This window comes from Anastrepha ludens, chromosome 4 (assembly GCF_028408465.1).
Source record: "Anastrepha ludens isolate Willacy chromosome 4, idAnaLude1.1, whole genome shotgun sequence".
NCBI classification, from domain to species: domain Eukaryota; kingdom Metazoa; phylum Arthropoda; class Insecta; order Diptera; family Tephritidae; genus Anastrepha; species Anastrepha ludens.
In genome coordinates this window covers 93,466,058-93,485,521 of record NC_071500.1, presented here as the reverse complement: position 1 = coordinate 93,485,521, position 19,464 = coordinate 93,466,058, and the positions used below count along the sequence as shown (strand labels likewise).

The 19,464-nt window shown below is 43.2% G+C and overlaps 1 protein-coding gene across 5 annotated transcripts in view; it reads right to left on the bottom strand.

Moving 5' to 3' along the window:
- Positions 1 to 349: 349 nt before the first annotated feature.
- The window catches only part of LOC128860208 (platelet binding protein GspB), a 32,276-nt gene continuing 13,161 nt past the window's right edge, over positions 350 to 19,464 (bottom strand). For all 5 annotated transcript variants that reach the window (XM_054097531.1, XM_054097528.1, XM_054097530.1 and 2 more), the window contains 5 exons: positions 14,295 to 18,907; positions 12,102 to 12,294; positions 3,536 to 11,964; positions 3,212 to 3,349; positions 350 to 3,020 (listed from right to left, as the gene is read on the bottom strand). In XM_054097531.1, coding sequence (XP_053953506.1) covers positions 2,725 to 3,020; positions 3,212 to 3,349; positions 3,536 to 11,964; positions 12,102 to 12,294; positions 14,295 to 17,853 — 12,615 coding nt within the window. In that variant the 5' untranslated portion in view covers positions 17,854 to 18,907 and the 3' untranslated portion in view covers positions 350 to 2,724. The remainder of the gene's footprint in view (positions 3,021 to 3,211; positions 3,350 to 3,535; positions 11,965 to 12,101; positions 12,295 to 14,294; positions 18,908 to 19,464) is intronic.

Genomic DNA, 19,464 nt, shown 5'->3' with positions numbered 1-19,464 from the left:
AATATTTAGCAGCAGGGTAGTTCGTTTCAAATAAAAAAAATTAACAAAACGGAAATTCATGTCAATTCATGTTTTCGCTTTCTACAGTTATCGCTCACAAGCAGGAGAATTTCTGTATATGTACGTATGTACATACTCTCCACCCACATTTCTGTAAACACCATAAAAAATTGAAAATTTTTTCTTTTCGAGTATTTAATATGGGTTTTAAAAAAAATACATTTGCTGGCCGAGTAGTGACGTGTATAATTCATAGATTTGTTCCTTTTTTTCATTTAAAATTTGTTTTAATGGTTGCACAGTTGTATTTCCATATAATGACAATGCAATTTACAGATTTTTGTCTGACTTTTCTTGGTTTTAATTTTTAATTGTTTCTTTTCACGTTTTTTTTTTTTTTATTTAATTTTGATTTTTTCGTATACCCCTGCTAGCTATTGCATACACCAAACCATAATATATTAATGTATGCATGTATACACATATACATACATATTTTTTCCGAAAGGATGCGTTTAAAATTTATTAAGCAGTGACTTGTTCATTTCGCGTTGTTGCTTTTTATTGACATTAGCTTTTATTATATATGCAGCTTCTTTCAAGTAACACAAAACAGCAGGAAACTGAATAACTGAATAGTAAGTGTATGTTTGTATATACATATAAATAATGGCTTATTAACAGAAAATTGAAAATTACTCATCAAATTTTAAAAGAAAAAAATTAAACGGTACTCAAAAGTGGGAATGAACGCGCGCAGCGATACGATTTGTACATATATTTGATTTTTTTCGGGAAAGCAATACTATTTTTGAAAGTGTTGTTGTATGTACAGAGTACGCATGTAGTTGCCAATTGTTTTGGTTCTTTGTACGTTTTTAGTTTTCTCGTTTTTATGTATGCCAAACCCGCGGTGTATTTTATCTACATATAATTGTGAGCAACTAGCAGCATATAAACAAATATTTAATATGTTATTTTAAATCAAAGCAATGTAGCTGTGAAAAAATAGCTACATTGCTAATATTTAAATATTGAATTTGAATTCAAGTTTTGGTTAGGTTGAATTTAAAGCGTGTTGCAATAGTGTCAAGCGAAGATGCGTTGTTTTTAGGCAATTACAGCGCGTACTATCCAAAACTACGCAGCATATGTTTTTAAACCTTTTTTATTTAATTTTAAAAGTTACCGATACGAAATTTATCGAGATTTCCAAGTGAGCAAATAGAAAAGTCCCATCAAAATCAAATACCGCGAATTAGTTTTAGCTTAACAGCGAAAATGCACAAGCGATTAAATGATTTTAAGAGGATTTTTATATTTAACACATTTTTGTGAAACTGAAGTTAAAATTAGTATGAACACAAATAATTACAAATTTAAATTAAATTGGATGAAATACATTGTGCTTTACCAATAAAAGGAAACTTGTGTGAAAACAAGTTAATTTTTGGATCCCTACTCGCCTTGCAAAAGTAATTAAAAAAACCTTTTCTTTACTTATTAAGTGCTTCGTATGCATTTAAATTATCTAAAATTAAATGTACTTGCGACTTCAAGCAAACAATCTTAATTATACATATGTATGAAACTCTCGCACGTCTCAAATGCAACGTTGCATCGTGAACGAAAAAGCGTTTGACAGCGCACATATACTATAACAACTGTGTTTTATTGCAAGCTAAGTTTGAAATTTCTATTATGCTGATCTTCGATTTCCTATATTCGTAGTTTTAATGAGAAATGTGAAAAAATTTCGCTCATGTTTTTGGAAAATAACAATTTTACACGGCAATTCTTATGAAATAAAAAAGCTGAACAAAACTATGCTGCATTAGCCGCCTATGAAGTGCCAGTTTCAATGGCATGCAGGCTAAGGCTGGATCTAACCTAAAATTCCTTCGCTTGCTTTACACGTCGACGTGAAGCAGCAAAATAACTTGTCGTATCATTGTTTTAAAGCATAACAACATTTTTATTTTGTCGCTAAGCTTTACGATTTCGTAATTATCTAATGTTTATATATATATATATATATATATTTATGTGTGTATTAATTATTTACATTCACGCAGTAATTAACTAACACTAATTTATAATATATACATTTAGCATTTAACTTCATTTTAATATTAATTTCATTATAAACCGTTAAACTAAAAACTTACCCTATATTAAGGTTTGTGTGTACATATAAAGAAAGCATGTTGGGGTATTGAAAAATTCATTTAAGATTCTAGATTAACGCTGTATGATTGTATTAATGTGTATATGTTGGGGTTTTGCACATACATATAACACGCTTCAACAAATTGTTTATTGCTTTTCGATTCGTTAAGGTTCTCATTTTTGGTTGTTTCAATTATTCTCTGCTACAACAAGCCAGTATATACATATACATACATATGCATGCGTGTAAAAATGGTAATGTACATATTTGACAAACAAATAGTAACAATCTCAAGTCTGCAGCAAACTAATTTTTGTAAAACTAAGTAAATTAACATTCCTTAGGCGTAAGAAAAGTTCAATTTCCATTGTGAACTCAAATCACTTTAATATTGAAACTTTTGCTAGTGCATCCTATTGTAGAACCGCAGTTCTTGCTTGAGTTATATTAGTAACCTACCCAACACGTTGTACTGCACCGTTGCCCAATAAACTGGCTGCCGCATAATCTTGCAACTTATAAACATCATTCACTTTGCATACGTCTGTATTCCTTCAAGTCGCTGACTCACTGCCACCTCTCGCTACTGTTGCATCATCTCTCGTGGGAGTGCCAGCATTGACGTTTGCTGTTTCTTCCTCATGTGGCCACTTATGGTTCGAGCTTGTGGTGCTTGTATATTTCCTGCATACATTTGTACTAACGCAATTTCGTTCTGGACTTGCATCTCGCGAAGATGCGCGCGATGTCGAGGATGAAGAGGAAGATGATGACGATATTTCTTCGAGGCAATTGTCCAAATTCTCCGTTGACGAGATGCTGTTAGTGCGATTCGCATAGAGATCACAGTCTACGATTTTCGAACAAAAGGAAATCATTTTTAATTACAGCCTAAGCTTAATTTTTTTTTTTTACAATTCAATCAAACATTCAAAGATCTGCCGGATTTATAAATAATCAGTTTTGAAACCACAGTAAACATTTCAAAACTGCATTTCAAAAGAAGTGCAACTCTTTACAATATTACACAAAACTGCTTACCTTTTTTAAGATGCGCAAACTCTTTGGTAGCGCTACTAAGCGATGTTACGCTCTTATTCATATTGCGCAATAACTTCAAACGTTCGCATAGCTTCTCTTGTTGCTTTTCAAGTAGGGTGGGCGCAGCACTGAATTGGCCTAGAAAACGAGATTCAATTTTTTCAGGTTTTAAGTAAGGTTTTTACTTTTCATTTATGTACCTAAAGTTATTTTTTTCATACGTATGAGTTATTTATATAATTTTATCCATTTCGGTCTACTACTCTATTTCTAATATTTCCCTCCTCCTTCCCTTTCTATAGTTTCTGTTCCCACAAAACTCACCTTTCTTGCCATCATCTTCGTTGTTAAGATTTATCGATGACGTGTCAGTCATATTGCCACAGCTGCTACTGCCGGTGCTGCTATTCAGCAGCCCCACAACATCATCGTACGAAGCGCTGTGCCGTGTAGAATGCTGCTCTTTCTCAGATCCACTGTGGTGTCGTCTACGCTCCGGCGAATTTAGCGTGTACTTGTTAAGTGTTACCGTTATTGGCGATAAGGACAACTGTCTAGCCATCTCCTCAGGCGAAGTATTTACAATACTATTATAAGCTTGCACGAAACTATTGTTCAGCAAATTGGGCGTCATGTTGGCAGCCGGTGTTGTTGGTGCACTAACCGTAGCAGGCGTATCAGGCATTGAGAGCGTTGTCGAATCCGTTGACAACTGCATACGTTTGCGATACTCATTGATAGAAAGTTTGCGTTTTGGTGCTGGCGGAGGTTCGGGCGCATTCAGCTGGGGATTAAGGCGCGGATCATGGCTGGCGGTGCGCGTGAGCGGTAGTTTTAAGGATGTTGGCAACTTGCTGACGACGGGAGACTCTACTGGTGTCGATGTGACAGATATGTTTTCTGTTGCACCACTGCTGTTACTCGACGTACTGTTGTTAGCTGGTTTGTTAACTCCCTGCAACAAGCCTGTGTTGCTGCTTACACTACTTCCACTAATATACGTGTGCGACTGCGTTGCATAAGCGCCCATCGTTGTGCTATAGCTCTTCACTTTAGTGTCCAAATACTCAGAAAGGCTGATATTCGCAGACACACCTGCTTGAACAGCGGCAGGCGTAATCCCACAGGGTGCGCCTGCGGCACCTGACAATGCCACTGTTGCAGCTCCCGCAGGAGGCGGTCCTACGGCTGGAATATTATCACGCAATTTCCCATAAATACTGTTATAGGTCGACGCAGTAGAATTAGTGCTGGCGCCGCCACAAGACGGCAAGCTGCCTGCAGCCCCTGGAGAGTGCGTTGCAAGCGGTATGGTGGTACCGCCAACAATCGAAGGTGATGGTGAGGGTAAAACTGCTGCGCTACCGCCGCTTGACGCAGGCATCGGTGGCAGTGGAGGTGGCGCGTGTAGTGTGTGCGACACTGCTGCAGCCAAATGACTAAGTGCAGGCTGCATGGGAAGTGTTTTCAGCAGACTGTGTGTTGGCTGCTGTACTAAATTTGATGATGGTGGTAGAGCTGGCGTTGGTACATATGTAGCGATGGGGGTACCCATGGAAGCATCTACGTTGCTGCCAGCCACTGCGCCAATGCCACTGAAATAGGCGGCCATGAGCGGGGGTGGTGGCCCAGTAACAACCACGTTATTGAAATGAGGTATGGTGACATGCTCGCGCACGTAGGTTGCCGGCGGAAGCGGAGCCACGTGTGATACCGCTAAGATACCATTATGTTCCGCTGCTGGAGGTTTGTGAGTTGAGGTGTCTTTTAGCGGCTCCGGAGCACCACAACTGCTGCTGCTGTTATGGCGGTGCCGACTACCGCCTCCCGAAGAAGACGACGACTCACGTCGCTTGCGCGCCGCCAAACTATTATTGCTACCACTTAAAGAGGACGAACTAATCATATCATCGCGACTGTCTCGACTGCCACTGTCTTTGCGATGACGGCTGCTACTGCTAGTGACTGCATTCACCAAGGGCAAATCTTTGGTGAGTTCCTGTTCAAAATTGAGTTGACGCTTCTTGGAGGTGGGCGGCGGTGGGACAAGTGTTGTAGACGACGCAGTGTTGCTTGATTGTAACACTGAATTCGATGAATTCGACGAGGAGGTTGTGCGATGCCGATGATGGCGTTCTTTATCAAAGCCACGCTCTCTGTTGTCACGGTCGCGACGTTCTTCCCGATCTTTGGAATCACCACCTCCAGACGCAGTACTGCTGCTATTAGAATTGTTATAGCTCGAGGAACCACTGTGTGGCTGCTTTGATATCGACACTGGTGTGGAGCTGGAATAATCCTTTTTATGCGACGACGATACTTTCTTTGAACTGGAATTAGTTGCACTCAACTTGCCGCTATGCGAAGAGGACGAACGACTACTGCTGCTACTACTGTGCTCCTTACCATTTCGTTCCTTTTTGCGCAACTTCTTCGCCGAAGAGGAGCCGCTGCTGCTCGAATTAGCAAATGATTTCAAAGCGCTGCTGTTTTTACTGCTGTTGGCACTAACACTCTTTACCGCATCATTATGTGAATTTGAGTGATGATGGCTGTGATGGGACGAATAACTGGTTGCCGATAAAGATTTATTTTCCACCAACTTGCCACTTTTGTTTGATTCGGCATCAATACTAGTGACCGAGGTTGCATTCGGCTTTGACTTCTTATTATTGCGCGACTGTAAAATCAGTATATTCTCCTTATGGAAGGAATGCAGGCGGGCGTGTATGTCATCATCGGTGAGCGGTATTTTACGTTCGTTGTTATTGTTATTATTAACGGTATTTTGTTTGCGCGGCGCAAGAGTGATTGATGCGCTGCTGCCATCACTACAGTTAAGCAATGACGCTGACGAAGTGTTTGTGCCAGTGCTACCAATATCCGCCGCAGTAGAAGTCACAGAACGCGGTGGAGATAGTGGCAATGCGTTCTTGATATTGTCACATACTGGGGCAGTTGTTGCTATCGACTGTGTAGTGACTGGCGTTGTGGTAGCTGTCGTATCCGGTGGCGGCGGCGGTGGTTTGCGTTCAATAGCAGCGGCAGCAGCTGCTGCTAAAAATGTAATACAGTTTGGCTGCGGAGTTAGAGCTGAAACTGGAGATGTTTCTGATGCTGGTACTTGTGTGGTCGGCGTAAAATTCTCGCTCGTGAACTGAGCTGCCATCTTGGGTATTGCAGCGTGCAGCGTATCCGCAGTTTGCAATATTTTATTGTTGTTGCCATTATTGTTGGCGCTTTCACTGTTCGCAGTTTGTTTTTGCATCTCGAGCATTCGGGCGGATAGTGGCTTGAGCAATGAAGTTTGCTGTGGTCCTTCGCTCGAAACTGAAGTTTCCGTAGGCATGGCAGCTAAAGGCTCCAGTTTTGGGCGCTTTTTAAGTGGTTCATCACATGAAGCTGTGCTTCCGCATTCATGCGCAAGTAATTCCAGTGCCGATGGTTCTGTTGGCGCGGTCCACATTTCTTCATCGTAGGTGGCCAAATTTACTTTATTATCTACTGGCTCTGTTGTATCCATATCTTGATGGGACGACTCTAACTTGATAGACATACCACACTGCCGTATTTTTTCATCCAGTTCACCCGACCTGAAGAACTTTTCTTCCGTCGTATTGACACTTTCCTCATTCTTGGCATGCTTTACAGTTTTTTCATCTTCCTCAACAGTCATTTTTGTCTCTTTTACAACTGAAGGTAGTGCATTATTGGTGGTTTGCTCAGCAGCTGCTAATTCTGTCTCTTCCTTCTTTACTTGCATCAATACCAGCTCCTCAAACTTATCACCCGCCAAACTCTCTTCCCGCTCGACATCGATTTTCACATCATCACCTCCACTCGTATCTTCCGGTTCAATTTTCACCAGATTATCTTCCGCTGCGAGCATTTGTTGATGCCCTGGACTGGGCGAACGCAAAATATCCACATCATCGTCCTGATCGATAAGCAAGTGCTCGGATTTCATCTCTTCGGCTGCTAGCAGGCGTTGTTCCTCCACTTCCTCTTGCTCCGCTTTCGATATAATTTCTTGTCTTGGGTGGCACTCACTGCCTGTATTGCCAAGAGTTTTTGTCGTTGTGTTCAGTTCATTCACACCTACACCACCTACCACATCGACATCGTCGCGTTCTTCCTCCTCATCGTATTCCTCTTCATCTGCTTCTTCGTCATCGCTCGTCTCAACCTCATTTTTCATACCTCTGTTTGTGTCGCCATCCCTAATATTCATTACATCCACATCACTACTAACTGCATTTGGCAACATCTTTGTTGCATCGCGCTCTGTTGCAGATGGTGCCATTGGTAATTCAGTTTTGACTATCCCGAAAACTACGGTTGATGGCGCACCAACATCCTCTTCCTCCTTCTCACCGCCGCTTAGGATGAGTCGCCGTTTCTTGAGTGGTGTCGTGAACCCGTTCGGCACATTCAACACGGCATTCAAGTGCGCAGCAGCAGCTGCTGTGGTGGGCGAGACGTTTTGCAGGCTACCTGATGTCATTGCTGTAGGTGTAGGCGTCATCGTCTCGTCTGTGGTCGTTTCTTCGCTAATCGCTTGTCGCAACCAACGCTTCTTTACTGAGGAATTATTGCTGCAAGTGCTCACCTGCAGCGGCAGATGGAGTAGATTACGTGGTGAACCGGTGGCAGCAGCGGCTGTTGTCTGGTTGTAGACACCACTACTGCTACGTTCTGTTTGCTGTATAAATTCTTCGACTTTCTGCGCAGCCATGCTCAAATTTTGTGGTTCATCAACTGTAATGGACGATGCGCATACTTGTTCTATGAACGTAGCATCCGCCTCCGGCTGTTGTTTACTGTAATCACACATCGTTGCCGCTTGTACCAGGGAATCCAACCCAAGGGTAGCAGTGGCTGTAGGCACTTCCGCTGCAGCTACTGCAGGTACTACATCTACGCCGGAACCGCTTGGCGGTGGTGTTGGCGCACTCGACGGCGACGAATCACTGCCACTTGTGTCGGCATCTACTTGATTTAGTAGCCAATTGGACATGAGCACTTTCTTTGTTTTAGTCTTGTTGGGATACTTAAACTCACCACTTGGGCTGCCATCCATGTGCTCTTGCAGCGGTCCAACGGCCGCCTCGATCAGCAGGCAAGCAGAGCTAACCGGTGTAGCAGGTGGTGATGCACCGTTGCCACCGCCTGTTGGAGTTCTGTGTTGTGGTGATTTCAATTGATCAAGGGAATAGTGGGTTGGAAATTGTTGTTGTTGTTGAACCGTTGTTGATGATACTTGAGGCGATTTCTGCGACGTAGGGGACATTTTCAAGTTGGGATTCGCAAAAGCGAGCAATAGTCCGGCAGCCTGATCTTCATTGGTAGACGCGGCTGTATCAGCCACCACCTCGTTGTGTTCTTGTTGCGGTTGATAGCTCGGCCCAGTTGCCGCAAGCGGCGCTGCTGGTGATAACAACGAGGCTGACTCAGTTTCCGAATGTACGGTCGCCTCGCCTGCGCTGGTGTCAATTGTTGTAGCCAATCCTGCTCCATTGCTTCCCGCGCCATCTGCTGATTCATTGCTGCTGTTGATGCGGCTTTTGCGTCGCTTGCGCGCCTGCGCACTATGGCCGCTGTAGGCCTTGTGAGTTTTGCGTTTTTTCTTGCGCGCGGCAACCGCTGAGACGCGTCCACTGTTGCTGCTGGCACTTAACTCGCCCACAATGCGTTTTGTGGGCGTTGTCGGTGAATTGCTGTTGCTGTTGCGTCGCTTAGCGGCGCTCGAGGACGCAGTGCCACCCGATTTGCTTTGTTGATTTTTGCGCTGCTGATTGCGTTCCATTTTCTCAATAGCACGGAGAATCGCCTCCATTTTACGCTCCTCACGGGATAGTTTGGTCTTTTCCTTCGAGGTCGGCGTGTTTGCCGCATCATCATTTACGCTGCCGCTATTGGTGTTATGCTGTGGGTGTTGCTGTTGATGGTCGTCCTCGGAGAAGCTAGTGGAGCGCGAACTTGACGACTTGCCAGACGTTTTGTGGATGCGTGCGCTAGTCGACGGTAAACACGCTCCTATACCGCCGGTATTAACGATTAATTTCTGTGGCGATTTCGAACCGGAATTTGGCGATGCAACAACTGCGCCATGTGTCTGTGGCGGCGGTGGCAATTGTGATGTGGTCGTTGTCGTCTGCTGTTGCAATGCCTCCTGCATGCTGCCATCGACCATATCCTGATGTGGTGGCTGCATCGACGTGGTGACATAGAATTGTGTTTGTTGTTGTTGTTGTGTCTGCTGGTGTGGCTGTTTCGGTTGTTGTTCAGCGTCGCTGACGTCAAATATATCAGGCGTTGTGGCTTCAATAGCGGTAATAGCCATATTGTTGGTATTGCTTGGCGGCGTGCTTTGGGCATCTGACGCACTCACCACCTCAGTTAATGTTACAGCGGTGTTAAGCGATTGCAGCGCTGCTGCCGCTGCTAATGAAGCATCACTTACTGTCGAACAAACCGACTCGCTCTGCATTTGTTGTTGGTTGAGTTGTTGCTCATGTTTTTGATGCTCCGGTAGCTGCTGTATTGGCAAGCTAGACTGCTGTTCCGGCTGACTAACCGTTTGGCTCAACGAAACGGTTGTGGTTTCAGTTGTCACCACCTCCTGCAACAATGGCGCATTGATGTTGTTTTCCACTGCATCAACCACTGTATGCTGCTGTTGCTGTTGCTGCTGGGGCTGTACCTGCGACTGCGTCAGCACTTGCGCTTGCCCTTGCCCTTGCGGATGCGCCAATTGTTGTGGCGGCGACAACAGCAGCGGCGTGGGCAATGCTCCCAATATCTGTTGATGCTGTTGTTGCTGCTGCGGACTATGTTGAATGAAAAGTGCATTGCTGCCACGCTGCATGGCCGTGGAAGCTGGGACGACAGTCTGCTGCTGCGATTGCTGTTGCGTCGGCGAGTGTATATGCAATGTGGAAGGTGATGGTATTGACACGGATGGCGACGAGGAAGAAGTGCAAATGCCCGAATCGTGCATTACACTGGAAACGGAGGATGTTGCACTCATACTGCCATTGCTATTAGGCACCGCTGTTGAGGTGGCTAGCGCATGACCGGATAAAATATTAAGACCACCATTGCTCTTGAATGTGTGATTAGACACGTTTGTGTTCATATTCAACGGCGCTGCGGGCAGTGCAACACTCGGGCTGTTCATGCCACCGGCAGCTGCACCAATGCCACTATCACCACTAGAAGAAGTCGAACGATTTCGATTGATGTTTTGCGCAGGACCTTTCTTTTTATTGCTACTTGGCGGCAATCCACCCATGGTAAGCTGCATAGCAGCAGCACTACTGTTTAACTGGACGCCACCATTTAATGTGGTGGAGAGCAAAGACTTGCGGCTGCTAGATTTCGACACACCACCAGCGGCCAAAGACTGTTGCGTCGGCGGTGGGCCGAAAAGGCAATCTTTAAGTAGGCCGCATGCACACGCCGTGCTTGTTGGTTGTACAATGCAATTACTCGATGTAGCCTTCTTATTCTCGATGGCCAGCAGGTCGTGTGGCTCATGTTTAATCGTAATCTCAGTGCTTGCGCGAATACGTGTCGTTGCCACAATGAATAGGTGTATAGTACCCTTTTCGAAAAGATGTTGTATTTCTGCATTTGGTCGACAAGAGCGGCGCACAAAGCGCGCTTCATTGCCATACGTGCGCGTATCCACGCATATTTCCGGACCCTTAAGATAGGCGGGTTGGGGTGGTAGTGGCGGATATGAACCATCTTGGTTCATAGTTTGCATTGGTGCTTCTGCGTCGGGCAGCTGATAAAAGAAAATGAATGGTCCTGGTGTTTTATGCGCTTTAAGGCTTGCAGCTAAGTAGTTGCTTGGCGGTGGTGAATTCATATTCACCGATGCATTTTGTGTTTTATACTGCGGACTAAGCATATATTTGCCACGCAACTCGAAAATCGGACAACTTGGCGAAATATCCATGTTGCTTATAAGTATTTTACCGCCAGCATGTGGCACCGTAGTCGCGCGATTCTCCAAACCATTGTTGCAGCACTCCTTCAACGCACGATTCTCCGTATTTAGTATACTTTGCAGCAGACTAGGTTGCTTTGTGATGGCATGCAGGCGAGCACGCAACTCCGGCGAATAGTGATTCGTCACGGCCAATTCGTAATTCTCAATCCATTGTCGCAAATTGGCTGCATGCTTTTCAGCGGCTGACGCACTGGCGCTAAGACCATCACTACTCTTTGTTTTGCGTTTCGTTGTCTTCTTTGCGGTAGCAGATTCCTTACGCGGCGGTTTCCCACCTAAATTCGAACCAACACCAAGTTTATCCGCTTTCTTGGATTTCTTACCACCAATTGTATCTTTAGAGGTTTTCTTTAAAACTTTTCCCTTCTTTGTGCTACTGAGCGTCGTATTATTCGGCAGGCCATGAATTGTACCGCCATCACCGCCACTACCCAACATAAATGAACCGGACGTAGCGCCGCCAATATGTCGTTGTTGTCCATCTGCCAACTGATAGTTGCCAACCATGATAGCGCCGCCACCACTTGCACCACCACCCAAATAGGCACCACTTGAGCCGGTTGCATGCGCTGACTGTGCTGAGAGCAACAGCTGAGTTTGCTCCTTGCGTTTCATTAGCTGTAGTGCGCGGGCACGCGCCTTATCCACTTGCCGAGGTTGACACACTTCGCACTGGTACTCATCGGGTATGTTTTGACGATCTATGCCCATACAGTCGACATGTTGCCAAGCGCTGACAAGAGAAAAAAATAAATGGATGTAAAGTGAGCATAACAACAAAAAATCAAAAGAAAATTCTCTAAAAACAATTAGAAACTATAAACTTACAATTTTTTTTATTATTTATATGAATATATATTTGGTACTTACAAGCATTTATCACAGCAAATCATGTAGCCGTCATCATGCGTCAAATCACAGATGCAACGCGTCACCGAATCATCTTCAGCCTCGGCTTCGGGCGCTGTTTCCGTCTCTTCACCTGGATCAATATCACCAGTGGCGACGCGTGAACCGTTACTAATGGCTGAATGCGCATCGTCATCCTGTTGCACGCGCGGTACTGGTGAATAGAAAAACGGAAGAAATTTATTAAAGAACTCTGTTTGTAGTTGGAACTGAATGCCACTAATTTGGCCTAAACCTATTATTTCTTGTTAAAAACTATCAGAAGGGGTAAATAAATTGCATTAAAAATAAAATTATTGGCATCTAGTTCTAAGGTGGAGAGTAAGCGCATTAGTTAAAAATATATGTCACTAGTATTCAAACAGTACGACCATAGAATAAGCCCATGGGCATTCCCTTGGCAGCTGGTTCTACGTTACCCGAATGACTCAGGTTTTTCCCCCGACGAAGGGCTGCCGACCCAGTAAACTAACCCTGTCTAGTGAACCGTCTATCAAATTTTCAAGCGTCAACCAACGGCACCACCACCACCGTCGTAGTTGTAGTGAGCTATGTGTTTCGGAAGTTGTTGTTGTTATAGCAGCAATAACATTCCCCATATAATTACGGGAAGTGCTGCTGGAATGACAGTGCTTGGCCGGGTCGTTCCGGCAACGAAAAACCGACTGTCGGGGGGTCAACAAGTTCGAATGTTCGAAATTGCAGTGGCATCCTGAGTTCATTTCATAGATGTTTCAAAGATTTTGTTATGACGTGTTTTTGATTTTACAAGTTGTAGATTAGTTTCAAAATAAAACTCCAAAAAAAATTAGGAAAACTCCGAGAAAAATAGAAAAATTCCGGAATAATTATGAAAACTCCGAGAAATTAAGAAAACTCCGAAATTAAAAAAAAATATTACATTTAAAAAAGTGTTAAATTAAAAAAAAAGTATATAATTTAATAAAAAAAATTTTTTTTTAACAAATTTGATTGTATATGCTTATACAAAATCTTGGCTACGATGACGATTTATAAATTTTGTTGTCGTTGTAGCAGTTTACTGAAGCTTGCCAGTGCGGTGTAGTCACGAGCGTCTTCGTCTAACTCATCTAACGGTAGGCCCAGAAAACGAGCTGTGTCGACAGGTCCAGAGGGAGAGGAGTTTTAGGTGAGTTTGATGGGGCATGTGAATAGATTAGTTGTTAGTGTCGTACGGTACTGGACATATATTGGGTCGATTCTGGATAAGTAGAAATCTAACCTACTACAATATCCAGAACTTAATCGGGCCAAAGTTGCGCAGGTCTCGCCCGGACGATTTTTGCAACTCATTCATTGACGAGATGTTGAAAAATTGATCTGAAATCAAAAGACCCCAGTATGATTTTGTTTTCATAAACCTATGTATATTATTGAAAAAATTCTCGTCGGGGGATATTTTTGCTTGTCAACCGTATGCCTTACTATTAACTATTGGGTTGTTAGGAAAGTAATTTCGTTTTTTCCCGACAGAGGATTTAATTGTATTTTTTTACAGCTAACTTCACACTTAAGTCGCATTGTCATTATATGTTTTGACAGCTGATATAGCAAGGCTTGTGTGTGAATAAGTTCAATTGATTTTACGCAGTAGTTTTTGGTCGATGCTCTTTTAAATATGGAGAGCCATAAACAGTATTTTCGTCATATTTTACTTTTTAACTATACAAAAGGAAAAAATGCTGTTCAAGCCAGAAAGAAATTAACCGATGTGTATGGAGAAGATGTGTTGACAATACGCCAGTGCCAGAACTAGCTTGCAAAATTTCGATCCGGCAGTTTTGATGTCGAAGATGCACCACGTTCTGGAAGGCTGGTTGAAGCTGATAAAGACGCGATAAAGACATTAGTTGAAGCAAACCGGCGAATAACAACACGTGAGATCGATAAGAGATTAAATTTGACGAATTCAACTCTTTATGACCACCTGAAAGGCCTGGGTTTAACCTCGAAACTCGATATATCCAAAAAAAAAAAATAACTAAACTACTTTCCGAACAACCCAATATTAACCAAAAACTACCCACCACTATTCTGCAATCATCCCGCGCAGAAAAGGGCCAGTCTACAACCCAAACATACTTCCCTACCCTACATTTAAATGCTTTATATATTATTCTATATTCTACTCACTTTGTTGACCGTGCAGAGTGTATGTTGACTGACCGCTAGAAGGTGGCGTGGGTAGTACATTACCCAATCCCGTTTGGCCTGAAGCCACAGTCACGCCAATACCACCTAATGACCATTGCTGACTACCGCCAACATTACCTGCTAAGGCAGATTGTAAATGCGACTGCGTTGCGGTACCCGGTAACATTGCACTATTGGAGCCGGCAATGGCAACTTTGCCCAATTGCTGGACACTCACTCCTCCACCGCTCTTCACACTGTCTGCACCAGAGAGATTCGATGGCATGGCATTGGCGTAAGTGTGATCTTGCTGCACCGCATGCAAGATGCGTAAACGTAAATCCTGTGTATTCACTGGCACCGGACGCACTTCTTCACCAATAATATCTTCATCATCGGCGTTAGCTGATGCCGCGGCAGTATTGTTAGCTGCACTGTTGTTTGTGGCAATCGTATAGCTACTGTTGCCAGCTGCAACTGCAGCTGTGGTGGCCGCTAAAGAAGATTTCAATGTTTGTAGGTGAATTATTTGCGCTGATGAGTGTTGCTGTTGCTGCTGCTGCTGCTGAGTTTCTAGCGGTATATTCGATAAGCTGGACGATAATGCGGGCGTAGCATGCGAAGCATGTAAGCTATGATGATGACCACGACCGCCAACATTGTTGTTTGCTTTATAGTAGTCAACAGCAGTTTTTCGTGTAATAGTCGTACTGGCCTCATATGACTTATTGCGTTCCAGCGAGTGTGTACGACTACCGGGTGCGCTATGTGTTTGACGTCCAATACTGGCACCAGATGTAGAGATGGTTGAATATAAAGCACCACTACCGGCACTGCTGGTATGTGCGGCAGCTGAGACTGGCAAGTAAGCGGTAGCCGACGTAGGTGTTTGATGGACCGCGGTCGTGTATTGTGTGTTAATCGTTGTAGGTGCTGACAATTGCTGCTGCTGCCCCGTCTGTTGCTGCGCTGAAAGTTGGGCGGTGCTATATACCGGATACTCTTTAGGCGAGAGCAGCACCGAAGTTGGTGAAGAATGTTGCTGCAATACGATTTGCTGTTGCTGCTGCGTTTGCTGTGCATTGGGCGGCGGCATTGCGACGGATTTTGTTTGCTGCTGCTGCTGGTAACGTTGATGATTGCTGAAGGATTTTTGAGCCATACTTTGTAGTATACGCGCTGACAACTCATCAGTCATTTGTGTGCCATTGACTATCATTATGTCGTCATTGAGCAACGACTGTGTATTGACGTTGTTGTTATTGTTGCCAGAATGTGCTTGCTGCTGGTATATAGTGTTGCCAGTGCTATTGTCTTTGACAATGGTCGTTGTTGGTGCGTCAACAAATTGTATTTGCTGCTGCTGTTGCTGCGTCTGCTGCTGTCGCAGCGACACCTTCGAGTGCTGCATTGGCAATGATGTCGTTTGATGTTGCTGTATAACTGTGGCATGTGCCGAATTTACAAATTTTATAGTGCTCCCAGCGGTATTGGTAACATTTATAGTCTGGTTATTGTTGCTGCTACCTCCACTACCGCTAGTTGCAAGTGTAACAACATTGCTGCCGGTTGAGAATTGCTGCTGCTGTGGCACGGTTTTGTGATGCAGATGTGTGCCCTGTGGCAATGTTGCGACATGTTGCAACTGCTGTTGATGCGTGGCATATTTGTTGCTGGTCATTTTGGTAACTTTTGTTGTCTGCTGTAATTTATGGGCACCACCGCTGCTGCTAATTGTATAAGTGCCAAGTGGCTGTTGCTGCAACATGTTTATGCCGCTGGTGCTGCTGCTGCTGCTATTATTTATCATGTTATTATACTGCTTTAGCAATTTCGACGTTTTTATTTTGCTGCTGCCACCACTTTGGTATTGCGGCTGGTGCAGCTGGTATTGTTGTTGCTGTTGCTGTGTTATATAAGTCGTTTTTACGCCTTGTTGCTGCTGCATTTGTATGTTATTCACAACCTTGCTGTTACTGTGCGAAATTTTCAAATTGTTCGACTTTTTCAACATATTGCCGGCGGTGCCAGTAACGCTGACACTCTTCGTAGTAGCACTGCTGCTCAGATACTTTTGCCCCCCTACAACAGGTTGCACCAACATTTGTGTCTGTTGTTGCTGCTGCGCTGCTGTATTTGTTGTCATTGATGTACCAGATGCCGAGGGCTGTTGCACAACCGCCTGCACTCGAGTTAGCATCTGTACGTGGCGCGGCACCGAGAGCTTTTGATAAAGCTGTTGCGTCTGCTGCGAACCTTGTGACATAGTCTGATTCGTCTGCTGCTGTGATTGTTGTATGTACGTCGTCGAAGTAAGTTGTTGCGGCTGCTGCTTGACACCTGTTTTATAGGTGCCAGTTACAGTGTATTTTTGTGTTTTGCCACCGCCTGTAATTGGTGTGGCCGCCGCTGCTGCTGTCGTTAAATACGACAAATTTTTAGCGCTCATATAATTTATTGTTTGTGCCTGTTGTGGCTGCGTGCCACCGCTGCTAACACCTATAGTGTGCTGTTGCTGCGCGTTTAGGTTACCAGCAGCGCCAACAGCTACTGTAGTGGCTGTCGACGTGCTCGGCGTCGTAGGCGCTTGCTTGGCCAACACCGTCAAGTTGCTGAGCAGCACTTTGGACTGGCCGCCAACGGCAGCGGCGCTGCCGCTATCGATAATCATGTTGCCGGTAGTGCCATCTGTAGCAACTATTTTGAATATTTGTGGGTTCAACACCTCGCCTGTTGTTGCGGATATCATCATGTTGGTGGCACCAGAGGCAGTTGCCTGTTCAATGAATTCCTCGCTTACTTGTATCACCTGCTGCTGTGGCTGCGGCTGTTGCTGATGGTGTTGTTGTTGTTGCTGCTGCTGTGAATGCATTTGTTGTTGTGGCAGCTGATGTTGCTTTTGCACATGTTGCTGCTGCTTCGACTGGTGTTGTTGCTGCAACTGTGTAGCGAGCTGTTGTGACTGTTGCTGATGAATTTGATGCTGTTGCTGGTGGATTGTGGTATGTTGTATCAGTTGATGTTGTTGTTGTTGCTGATTCATCTGTACTTGTTGCTGTTGCTGTTGCTGTTGCTGCTGCTGCTGTTGCTTTACATTTATTTGTTTAATTTTTATGCTCGCGGTTCCTCCCGTTATTGTAGTATTGATGTTGCACTTGTTACTAGAATAAAGACTGTTGCTGCTATTGCGCTGCTGTGCACGTCGCATTAGTGGCAATTGTGTTTGGCTTCTACTCGTAGTGTTGCTTTTACTGCAAGCAACATTGTACTGTTGTTGTTGTTGCTGCTGTTTCTGGTGGTGCTGCTGCTGCTGTTGCGGCTGGTGCACATCATTCGTACCATAGTATTCAAAATATTTTCCAATCGATGTCGCTGCTCCACTCCTTGTAGCCTTTGTTGTTAATTGCTGTGTCTGATACAATTTCTGATGTGGCTGCTGTGAGGCTACATTTACTGTCACTGCTGCAACTTCTGTTGTCACTGCACTGCCTGAAAGTGTTGTTACTGCTGTTTTGGGCTTCTCTACGACAATTATACCAGACGATTGCAATGGCATCATTTGCTATACAATAATTAAGCAATTTTTTTTGGGTTGTTATTGCAACTGTCGAATATACAATTTGCACAACAATTACAACTTCGAAAGAAGTATCTAAGGTGATTTTTATACAAGCAACACGGAGCAAATTATAAGTATAAATTAAAAATGTTCCTTCTTTAAGAGAAAAACAGAATCCTTTCTTCAAAACCAAATCGAATGTGAGCTTAATATTTGAATTTTGAAGGCTTGGCTTTATTACTATTGGTATTTTGCTCACTTAACTATTATCATACTTTATGCCAGAGACCAATCCTAGAATTTTAGCTTGTTCTGTGCTTATCGTTGCTGCTTGAGGCGGTCCCCCACCCACATGGGGGCTTGATTCGTGACAAAATGCTATGTGCTTACTTTTGCTGTAATCTTTGTAGGGTCTAGTGACTCTAACAATTGGCAGAAAAGCTTTGTAGCAGGTATACAATATTACTGTTACAGCAATTTCGGATGCTACCAATTGTGCTGATGCTGCTGCTACAGTTAGAAAAACGTTTGTGGCTTCGTAGTCACGGGAATTTCTAATTGTTCTGACCATTACATTGTAAGCCATTACATCAGGGGGCATCACTAAACGGCAGATTATTTTTGTTTTATATAACGAGCTTTTTTTCAAACGCTCAACACTACTAAAAAAATGTTTTTTCCTTTATAACTTCCACAAATTTCAAGGCGGCGACAGCTGCTTTTTATTCATAAAGTCCTAACAGAAAAGTGTTGATTGATTTTCAATGGAATTGGGCGAAGGGAAAGGAAATGTCGCAAAACAAATTCCTTTCTAATGTACACCGCGTTTTTTTTTTGATGTGTTAATAGTGGTTTTCGATTCCGATTCCGTTTACGCTTCCTTGTTTTGCGATTGAAGCGTCGTTTATTATTTGGCAATTCCACTGTCGTTGTTTTCTTTCTCAAACTATGTAGTTCACTTAAATTGTCTTCTAGACTAGTAAAAGTTTATGTATGTCGTTTAAAGAAAAAATCTCGGTTTTGCTCGTTGTATTAATTTCGTGTTATACTTTAACTGTAAAAGAGAAAAGAAATAAGAATTTATTATTATTTGTTTATTAAAATATATTATTAATTAAATTCACGGCAATGTTTATGAAACGATAATATCATTGCTGCAAAAACTAAATAATGCAGAAACTGATATAATACATGAGAATGTATGTATGGGAACAGAGTGACAATTTGAAATTAGGTATAATCTCATTTATTGTAAAAACAAGAAAAAAAAGGGATTTTGCACAGATCGCTAAGCATAAGGTCAAAGTCGACTATTCAAGAAATTTAAAATATTATAATTTATTTATTATTAATATTTATTAACTAAATTAATTACGTTAACATTGAAAAAGAGCTTAGCTGCAAGGGCTATCAGCTCTACAAAAATATTTATTTTTTAATTAATCAAAGATTATTATTAGCAGTCGTTGATGTTATATATAACGTGACAGTGCTAGACAACATCTCTGCTTTCACATGACTACAAATTATTATACATAAAATATCGCGACCGTAAACCGAAATTATTTAAAAAAACAAAAAAAAACGCTAAATAATAATAAAAAATGTTGG